The sequence below is a fragment of the Hippocampus bargibanti genome, linkage group LG02, assembly GCF_051943395.1.
Source record: "Hippocampus bargibanti isolate YZ-2025 linkage group LG02, ASM5194339v1, whole genome shotgun sequence".
NCBI lineage: Eukaryota > Metazoa > Chordata > Actinopteri > Syngnathiformes > Syngnathidae > Hippocampus > Hippocampus bargibanti.
Window position 1 is genome coordinate 4,958,369 of NC_142735.1, and position 11,247 is coordinate 4,969,615.

Below are 11,247 nucleotides of genomic sequence, written 5' to 3' on the forward strand. Positions count from 1 at the left end.
ACATTGATTGCTGACATGGTTAATTGGCTAAAGCTGTCGCTACATCAAGATGAGCTTATTGGAAATGTCAAATCAACTTACCCATTTGCATTTATAATGAATGGTGACTATTCCAACTTGTGTGCCATGCAGAGTTAACTGTCATGGAGAAAAGGAATGGTCAACACACATGCACATGCACACGCACATTCACACGCACACAAACACACGCACACACACACACACACACACACACACACACACACACACACACACACACACACACACACACACACACGCATGCACACACGCATGCACACGCACACACGCACACACACACTGTTGACTATTACAAAGGTTTTAGCTGACATAATTTAAAGAGTATAAAAGAGAGTTATACTGAGGTAATGGCACTGTCAAGAGCTGAAAAGCGGTGGAGAATTGTGTGCCAAAATTATCTGCTTATCATAAAAGTGAAGAGGTGTATTGAGGTAGAGGTGTCAGACTTTTGATTAGAGGTCATGCGTTGGACTATGACCAAGAAAACTCACAGAAGCCACTTTCTTAGAATCGTTGTGAAAACATGCAAAGGGGTAAGAGACAAAGGAAGGGAATGTCTTAAAGATCACAACTTTCCTGGAATTAAAATGAGTTTCTTAAAAAAATAAAAACTATGGGCTGGTGGAGTCTAGGTGAGTATTTAGAAGTAACCTTAATAGGAGAAGAATGGAAGAAGAATGAAGATGAAGTCAGGAGAAGAATGGAAACACCAGTCCATCAAAAAGGCTGAGTGAGTTTTTAATTAATTTAAAAAATATGTTATTCAAAAAATATTTTCATAAATAATAAATAATATCAATGATAAAATAAGCACATAAATAATTAATTCACGTCGAGTAGGTTAATCAAAGACTAAATTGTCCCGAGGTGTGTTGGTGAGTTTGAATTGTTGTTTGTCTACGTACCGCTTCACCATGCAATCTAATTTTATTACTTTAAAGATGGAGTAATCAGATAAGCAGCTGTTACTTTTTCAATGTATTTGTACTACACTGTTGCATTTTAGTATTGGTGATAGGATCGTGGTACTTGGAGAGCTAAGTAATCTTTCTTGGAATAAAACTTTTGAGAACATCTGCTCCAAAAACTTGGACCTAAGTCGTTGTTCAACTTCCCTCCCACAGCTCTGCTGGCAATTGTATTGGCCGGCAGCGACTGTTTGATGGCCGGAGACATGTGTTCAAGCGATGACACCTGCAGTCCACGCCTGCGCACTCTGCGTCAGTGCGTGGCAGGCAACGGCAGCAGGAAACTGGGCCCCGGAGCCAGGAGCCAGTGCGCCAATGCGGTGTCTGCCCTGCTTTCCAGCCCTTTGCACGGCTGCCAATGTAAACGGGGAATGAAGAAGGAGAAGAACTGTCTGAGTATCTACTGGAGTCTCCACCAGTCCATCCTTCACGGTTAGTGATTAATGGATATATGGCATCATTCTCAAATGGGGAAACCCTACACCGGCACTGGTCGAACATGCAAACCCCATACATGAAGCCTAGAGCCGAGATTGAAATTCTCAGGCCGTTCAACGGCGGTGATGTTACCACTACCCACAATTTATTTACAATGTATTTATGTTAAGTTGAAGTTTGCTCTCCATTTCTACTGTCGTCCCTTTGAACACAACCGTAACAATTAGCTATTAGAACCCCTTGAATTAACATAAAGACATAAACACTGAATATCTGGGTGCCTAGAAAAAAAACCAGACAGGAATAAATTGATCCGACAACGATTGCTCTTTTTAACTTTCTTTTAAAACCACACTACTCCTAGTTGGTGCATCCTCCCATTCACCTGAGTATGCTAGTTGACATAGAAAATAACTGTTATGATAACACTTTATAGAGGAAACGTTTATAGTTTTAGAATACAGTGATACCTCAGTTTACGAACCCCTTGGCTTACGAACATTACATGTATGAACATTTTACCTTGGCATACAAACTTTACCTTGGCAGACAAACTTTTTTCGTACACGGAGCTGCCTCAATGAGTGATGTGTCGTTGGCCAACGAGCCCGTTCTAACAACAAAATGGCAGCCGACTGTTTTTGTCCTCTATTCCCCGCCCCCAGTCTTCAGTTAGAGCCATGTGATTGGTCAAGAACGCAGCAGTGAGGGGGGGTGGTTTAAACATTAAAGAGACGGGCAAACGCCAGTGCGATAGTTTCAACTTTGATAGTTCAAAGACAGAGTGTAAACTGCAAGGTTAAAATATGCCATCAATCAGGTTCCACAAACAACCCGCACAAGCCATCTGTACACTTGATGCAAAAAGCTATCAACCCAGCTAAACAGAACACAAATGATGAGGAACTAGATACAATTATCACAGAGAAAGCACCTACAAGGGATCATTCCTCAAGATGGTGAAAGAAGAAGGTTACGTTCCTCATCAAGTGTTTAATGCTGATGAAAGCAGGCACTCCATTCCATCAAGCCATCAACGACCATCACAAAGGTCAATAAAACCACGTTATTATACAGTACAGTTCATTTCTTTAATTATAATACCATAGCACATTTATTATACATAAAATAATGTGTATTTTGTGTAGTTTTACGGCTTAGAAAATTAGACAGTAGAACATTATGTTTTATGTGGACCTGCGAACAGATTATTCTCATTTTAATGATTTCCTATGGGAAATTAATTTTTGGGATACACACTTTTCGTATGACACACTCTGTCTGGGAACCAATTGAGTTCGTAAGCCAAGGTATCACTGTACCTTCTCAAAAATGACAAATTGTAGACACCCTCACCAACCCTAAAAAAGTGTGGGGTGGGCATTCTTTATTGTGATCATGTGCAAAAAATTACACAGACTGCAGCAAAATTACAGCTTCAAACCGCCTCTTCTTCCCTCAGGACTCAACTTGGTGGAGAGTTATCCTTATGAAACTGTGCAGTGGGATTATGACTACGTCCGTTTGGCCTCGATCACAGCAGGCAAGTCCGCTGACCTTTGTTAACTTTCATGTTTTTACTTTTGTACCCTTTGGGGTATGCTTGGATTTTCCCTGGCAGCTGGCCCGGGGCAAAGACAAGACTGTTTTGTTCTGAGTACAGCTATGCTATTTGTCAGAGAAAAAAAATCCTGCAGCTGAAATGATATCTTTGTCACACTGTGTTCCTGCAGTACAACCAATGGATGGAAATGTGGTCTTACTTGCTGAGGTTGCAAAATCTAATCACAGTGTTGACTAGCTTTCAGAATGACATGCATATTTTTTGAGTCATGAGAGTTTAACGTTAAGTCTCATTGTAATTGATGGTGTGCAACAGACAAACTTTATTTCCAAAATGTCAACAGATTAATTTTGTTCTTTTTTTCGCCTTTCTTTCCATAGACTCTGATGTTGGCATAGTACCTGTGAATCGTTGCTTGGATGCGGCAAAGGCATGTAATGTGGACGACTTGTGTCAGAAACTGCGCACAGAGTACGTTTCGGCCTGCATCAAACTCACTGGCAAATCTGGCCTGTGCAACCGGGTCAAATGCAACAAGGCCCTGCACAGGTTCTTTGACCGGGTCCCAGCCGATCACACACACGGGCTGCTATTTTGCCCCTGCAAAGACACTGCCTGCGCGGAACGTCGTAGGCAGACAATTGTTCCCAGTTGCTCTTATGAAAGCAAAGAAAAGCCCAGCTGCATTACGCAGAGAAGGATCTGCGAGGCTGACTATGTCTGCAAGTAAGGGCAAATCTATTTTCCATTGACTTCCACTGAATGCCATTCTGCAAAAACCCGATTCACACACCCAACTCTGAGGGTGTGTGAATTGAGGGTGTGAGGAAAAATTGAGGGTAAACTTTAGTGCTACATGGCACATGGTATTGGGTATAGGATCATGGAACACTCTGACAAAGGCGGAAGTATACGCCGAAACATGTCAGGTATTTGAACACCTATAATACACTGTCTGTAAGTAAAGAATCTGCTTTAAATTAGATATCAAGTAGACAGGATGAACTTAGTACAACGATAATGCATAACTAGTTTTCAAATCTGAATTTAACAATCATGACTGTTGTTGTGGTTTACTTACGACAGTTTAACATTTTGGTTCAGATTTTAGCAATTATCATGCCACTTGACATGCAGTATTTCCTTTCACGGTCCGACTAAAATGATGTGGCGGGCCAGATTTGGCCCCCAGGCCTTGACTTTGACACATGTGATCTACATGATCTGCCAACCCAACCATGAGAAAATTCCCTCATCTTCTGGGTTCGGGGTTGAGATCCTTCATCATCCATTCACGATAAATCTGATTGCGGTTATTTGTAGCTCAGTAGGTTGATGTGAATCACAACAGGCAACCTCGAAAAGGTTTTAACATGTTTTTTCAACTAAATAAAAACCCATTTTAAAAGTTCTTTTAGGGTACCACTCCACCAAGTTCTATGTGCTCTATGCTAGCTTTGATGTCCCCAGGAGAAACCGTTGGGAATGGTGATCAATGTATGTGTGCTCACTCCAAGAGATGGGTGAGGCATTTGATAGGTTGAAACGGTAAATGGTGTCCGATGTAGATTGAATCCGATTCGGCTTTCAGGCTTTTTGAAAACAAATAAACAGTCAACCAAATGAGCCATTGTCTTATCCCCAAGCCTTATCCACCCTCCATCATTGCTTCCAAAAGCCCTGAGAGCCCCTTGAAAAAGCACATTAAATATTGAACACGAATAAAAAGCCAGATGGATCAGAGTTATCGCTCATTGCAATCTCTGGTCTCGGTCATTATTTTTCCATGCCTCCATTACACTCTGCGTGTTTTACTAATGATTGCAGGTCTAGGGTTTTGCTGGTGCCATATATTTTTCTTGCTGTCACTTTCACGTTTTAGCTCAACGTTCCTGCCTTGACCGTGCTAGATGATACATGATGATTCTTTTGGAATGTGGTTGAGATAATAAAATAAAATCAGAACAGAAAACCAAATCAAATTTCTCTAACATGTTCTTGCTCAGCCAAACTTTTCCTTCTTCTGTAGATCTCGTCTGGCACAGTTTCAGTATGACTGTGAACCCTCTGAAGTGTCTGCCAGTGGTTGCAAGCAAAGAAACTACGGTGCCTGCCTCCTCGCCTACACAGGACTCATAGGTAAGTGCATACAAAAAGCTTACTGTGGAACAGATGGAAGGGTGAGGGGCGGAGGTAGGCAAAGGTTGTGTAAACACATCGTTGAAGGCGACATATGTTGTGTGAGAGGACAATGAGGTAGAATTGTGCAACCACGAGGAGGCGAGTTGCAACAGAAATACATAAGCGTTAAAAAATAAAACAAAATAAAAATAACAGAAGGTTCGAACAACATCATGACAGGTGCGCTTATTGAATTCAACGTGCCTCTTCATTTTTAGAACATCTCATCAGGGAAAGCAATACCTTTGTGTTTTTTCCACACATTGCAGGGAAGAGCAAGACTAACTTGATGCACTTGCTGCCCTACAGCACAAACACACACACACTTGGCTTGCATTTACTGAAGCACTCAAAATTCCACCTCCACTGTGCTGCTGCACCGGAACAATCTCATGCCTTTATACTGGTGCAACCTGAAAGTGAAAAAACTGAGGTACATTGCTGTATAGTCAGCATTAGGTGGGTGTTGAGGAGAGCTTTCAAAAATAAAAGCAGTACTGCACAAAGGTCTATGAATACTGTCATTAAATCGGGCTGACATCCGGCATTGTTTCTCCACAGGAAGCCCGATCACCCCAAACTACCTTGACAACACGACTTCGAGTGTGGCACCTTGGTGTACTTGCTCGTCCAGTGGCAACCAGAGGCAGGAATGCCAAGACTTTCTGGACCACTTCAATGACAACATATGTCTCCGTGAGTAGAACATAGTGCACAATTCACTGTAGTATTGGGATATTGAAGAGAAGCATCCAGACCTCATCTTGTGTTCTCTCAACCTCAAAGTAACACAGCATTGGGTTTTTCTGATCTTCACTTGTGGATTAAACTCCCCTGCTGCGTGCAGTCCAGCAAACTGTCTTATTATTGACAGTATATTAAAGCTGGAAACAATCTTGTCACTGACAGCATTCTCATGAATCTATCCATCATTATATCACAATTGCACAGTACCTTAATTTATGTAGACCGAGATGCTTGGTTGAAAACATTTAATTCCAAACATTTCAGAGGATTTTATCATCATATATTATCGTATCTTCATCGTATTTCTAAAATGATTTTCTCATTTATATGTAATTTTAAGCACTGTGAATTTTCTTGTACACTTGAATACTGAAATACAAATAAACTTGTCAAGCCTAATCTTGCCTCGAAACGGAGTCGGCATATATATTTTTTTGGTCAACAGTGGCTGGCCAAGATAAAATCTCTCCTTAAATTAAAAATATGACTGACTCAATAAGTGAGTTAATGTTTTCAGGCACAAAGGTTACGAAGGTGGACAGTTTATTGGGCTACATGGCTCATCAAAGGGTGAAATTAATAAATTTGAGCCATGATGCAAACAGGATGATGCAGAAGAATACCCATCTTGTTTGCAGCCAACACAAATAATTTCTGAGTTGATTGTGGGATTGAAAAGCAGATTTAACCTTATTTTTGGCAATTCATGTCTTCACACTAATTAGCACCGTTTGCCACTTGAACTTGTGTAACAATGTTGGCGCCCACAATTTCGGTGGAGCATCACCGCTCTCAAATCTCAAATCATTCCCAGTTTACACTTACTGAACTGCAATCGCGGCCAAGCGAGCGGAAAGGCTCGACGTGGCAAATGAGAGCAGCTCTCTTGGGCCTGCTGCCTAGAAAAGATACAGAGAGAGTCTCTGAGTTGTTTGGCCATGTCAGAAGGTTCTATGAGTTAATGAGGCTGATGTGGAGATGCAGGTGCAGTGTGGCGGCTACAAGAGAATACTGATGCTTTTTGCTGTTTCTGTCGACGCTCTGCCAATGAAGTCCAAACTAAGGACAAGTCCTCGTGAATCCTCAGTAATCGTAAAAAACACGAAATACACAAACACTCAGTGCCAAATCGTCATCAGGTGTTAAGATGGCTCTCTCAATCAGAATCTTTCCTTGTCCCACCAGGACAAACAGGTAGGCAACCCGTACATGCTCCACTTGTTGACTAACCAGAACAGCAACATCAATGTCACCATTCTTAAATGAATTAAAGTGACTTCAAAAGATTATTCGTTGTTAAGGTCATCTTGAGATAAGAATAGGACCCACATACAGACACAATGAACTCAAAACAGGTTTATTGTCCGGTCAAAGAGACTGGAACCAAATGCAGTCTGAGAAACCAAACCGAGTTGTACTTGCAGGCTGAGTGCAACAGCTGGACAGCAGAGAGGATGGCAGAGTAGGCAGAATGCGCCTTTATAATACTGAGGAGTGTATTGCTGAAGAGGTGAAGACTGGCAAGTGTCTAGAATGTTCGTTCAATGGTTGGCGAGACGTCCAGCCCATACACAGAATTATGGGAAAGAAACAAAACAAAACAAAAAACAGGGAGGGGCTGAACAGGGGTACACTGAGGACAGACACACTGGATTCTAACAGTCAGACATGGCATTATTTACATTGTTTAGATTTTTTAGATATTTGACTGGTGGTCAAATTAAATCTCAAACTTCTGCATTGCCCTATTTTAACAAATTTGTTTTCAATATAGCAATTGGTGTTGCAGGGGTGGTAAGATTGTGTTTAAATTGACACAAGAAGTGGTTAAAAAAACAGAACTGAATTGGCAACAGTTTCAGCTCCTAACCTTCGCAGAAGTATAACAGTGACCCACATACGGTACAATTAAATAAAAAGTGACAAAAATAAAGATACTCCTCTCTTTGAAGACACCCGGCTGAGATGGAAGAGGATGCTGGTTAAGTTTTACTGAACACTTTGTTAACAATTGTACCTCATGCAACAGGAAATGCTATGAAGGTGTTTGGAAGTGAAGTCAGTACCTTAAGCCCCACCCATCACAACAGACAAAATGGCAGTACTTCCCCACCGGAAATCATAATTACAAGAGGGTACATCTTGGATAACAGATTCCCCACACAGGTTTGTTTTTTTCTGGTTGTTGTCCTTCTGTTTGTTTGGTGCCTTGTTCTTCCATTTTGTTGGGTTTTGTAGATTCAACGGAAGCCAGTACATTTGTGCTTTGGTATTTGCAATTGTGCCAAATCTGAGATTATTTTTTTTAATGTATTGTCATTATAGCATGCGACAGTAATTGCTCACAGATTTTTACTATTTGCATCAGGGTTCAATTCTGCGCTCCATCAAATAACACGGGTCCATATATTTGCTGAAAGTAAACGTTTGTTTCATATAATAAATGAGAAAAAGTGTTGGCAATTAATCAAAAACAGATTCATGGATTATCAAAATAAGAGTTAGCTAGCAATTTTATGTTTGTTAATTTATGTGGTTGGCCGATCTTATTCATGGGCGATCAAAATCTGGAGCTCCTTCAGCCAGAGACTATTACACCCGCACTGCAAGAAGGAGAGGTACCGCCGCTCGTTCCTACCGACTGCTGTCAGGCTTCTCAATTCTCAATAATCACATGTGAGGAAAAAAGCTCGACTCTTGTATTGTAAATATGGGTTGATGCATTACAGCGACATATATCAATATACATTTTCTTGATACTTGCACTATGTACAGTTTTTTTATGAAACGGTTTTTCACATTTACAGTATACATCTCAGTCTACTGACATTTTTACTATGCTTGGAATGTCTTGGTTTTCTATCCTTTCACCCCCCACCCCATCCCCTTTTAAATTGCTGCAGTGGACTGCAAATATCCCCATTGTGGGACGATTAAAGGTTTTCTGATTCTGATATTCTGATATAACCGTGGTCGGAACACCCCTTGTAAAGATCAATGTATATTCCCTTTGTCCTGCCATTGCTGATGTCTTTGGGGGGCATCACAAAAATCCGAAGAAAAAGAAAACTTTAAAAAAGCTCTTGAAGAGAAATGAAGACTGAGCTGAAGTTGATTTCAGACATTTGACTGTTGGAATGAGACCAATATTTCCAGGCCATTTTGCGCTGAAGTCGAACGTGCACCACTTTGGCACAGCTCAACGATGCCGGCTACACTCTGATTAATTCTGTCTTTCCCCCTGTGCCCCCTGCCCTAGGCTATGGAAAATGAACTACTGGTGGGCCAGTCCACTCTGCCGTCCAAAAGCCTTCAAAATCCAGCATCCCCTCTCAGAGTCCTACTTTCAGTTGCCGTCAGTCTTCTGTTGTTATGCTTGCTCGACAACGGATGCTAAAGACTGCGGGGACGCACTCCCCTCCAGCGACAGAGAATGGAAGCAGTTTCAAGAAACATTGCAGCTACTCTCGTCCCCCCCTTCTCTTGTACAGTAATTCAATTTCTGTCTTTGTGTCTAGGTAGTTGGACCCTTAATGGAAGCCATATGTGTACAGTTGTACTTGCAGTCGTTGTTGCTGTCATCGAGAGATGCCCAAAATTGAGATGCAGACTGATTAAGATCTCAACACTCCAGCGACATCTCCTTGTTTGATCAAAATGTAGAGTCCAACTGGAGCTCTGACTGTACGTCAGGGTTAGGAAAGCCGCTGGAGCGAACAGCCCTTTTACGCTCTCCTGAAGTGACTGCGAAAGGACCTATTATTTCTAATCAATAGTGGGAAATAACATGGTCGAGGCAAGCCGGAGAGACAACCGAGCAGCATTTTACTTGGACGTGGCCGAGTAAAATGCCCTGATTCTTCAGCGTCCAGCCGAGAGTGCAAAAGACTAACCATGACACTGCAATCATGCTCTCCATCGCCATTTGTCAAACGATTACTTTATTTGTTATCTCTGGAGCTACATTCTAAAACATGGCCTCGCTCTTCAAATGCAATTATCAGCCAATCCTCAACAGGCAATTGCTTTAGACCGCTGGATGCTATACAAAAAGTAATTGTGAGTGTAACAACATTCTTGTTCTTGTTGTGCAAGTGGACAGCGCAAGAGTGGGCAAAATGAAAGGTTTGCCAACATGTATAAACCAACTGAGATTCTACTGATATGAAAAGAGTAAACAGCAGTATTTTCTGTACTAGGAAGTAATTTCTGCAAATAAAGAAACTTATCAATTCCCACCTTTTGTGTTCCCTGCAAAGCATCTGAAAATAATGGAACGCCCAAATACAAACGGAGTTAAAACGAATGTTGTCACAAGAATGTATATAAATTCATTCCCTGCCACCGATTTGATTTGAAATTGTCATAATCAAGTGTGGGCTGCATTCTGGTCAATTGTTTAGCACATCTGCTTCACATTGCAGAGATTCAGGTTTTGAATCCAGGCTTTAGCCTTCTTGTGTGGAGTTTGCATGTTTTTCATGGCCTTGAATGGGGTTTCTCTGGGTATTCTGCTTTCTCCCCATTTTACAAAAAAAATGCGTAGGAGGTTGACTGAACACTGTAGAGCAGGGGTGTCAAACTCATTTGTTTGCCGTGGGCCACATTGTAGCTACGGTTTCCTCTCGAGGTCCGTTATGTATTTGGGCTAGCCATTAGATTTTTTTTTAATTTACAAATTTAATTTACGAACAAATTCACGGTTGTGCTATGGGCTCACCAGTTTCACCCATAGTGGCTAATCTGTACATGGAAGAGATGGAGAAACAGGCCCTCACATCCTTCCCAGGGACAAAACCTAGGCACTGGTTTAGATATGTGGACGACACTTTCGTTATAATTAAAGAACAAGAAATTCAATCCTTCACAGATCACCTCAACTTGGTAGACACCAACATTAAATTTGCTCGAGAGGACATTAAAGAGAACCAACTAGCCTTTTTGGATTGTAAAGTAATTATAAAAGAGGACAGAGCGCTAAAAACAGAAGTCTTTAGGAAAGCAACTCACACTGATTAATACGTACTTTTCAATTCTAACCACCCTCTACAACATAAACTAGGAGTTATCAAGACCCTCCAGCATAGGGCTAAACTAATACCAATACAAATATGAAAAACAGTGATTGTTACAAGCGATAAAGATATCTGAACACAACACAATTAAATACATGTATGGAAAACGAAAACTGCAACGTTTACATTACTTACGTTGATGAAGTATTCTGCGGCACGTCGAACTCTTTCGCGATGGAGGATTTGCTCCTTGTTGGATTCTCCTCAACAGCCACTATTGCCTTATTCTTCGTTC

General features: G+C 41.3%; 1 protein-coding gene across 3 annotated transcripts in view; it reads left to right on the forward strand.

The window, feature by feature from the left end:
• gfra4b (GDNF family receptor alpha 4b) overlaps positions 1–10,169 on the forward strand; it is a 36,956-nt gene extending 26,787 nt beyond the window's left edge. Inside the window, exons 2-8 of one of the 3 annotated variants that reach the window (XM_089016678.1) lie at positions 1,164–1,439; positions 2,908–2,988; positions 3,390–3,735; positions 5,039–5,148; positions 5,752–5,886; positions 7,967–8,103; positions 9,197–10,169. In XM_089016678.1, coding sequence (XP_088872804.1) covers positions 1,164–1,439; positions 2,908–2,988; positions 3,390–3,735; positions 5,039–5,148; positions 5,752–5,886; positions 7,967–8,103; positions 9,197–9,334 — 1,223 coding nt within the window. In that variant the 3' untranslated portion in view covers positions 9,335–10,169. The remainder of the gene's footprint in view (positions 1–1,163; positions 1,440–2,907; positions 2,989–3,389; positions 3,736–5,038; positions 5,149–5,751; positions 5,887–7,966; positions 8,104–9,196) is intronic. The other 2 variants (XM_089016688.1, XM_089016697.1) reach the window with 2 other exon arrangements.
• Positions 10,170–11,247: the final 1,078 nt, after the last annotated feature.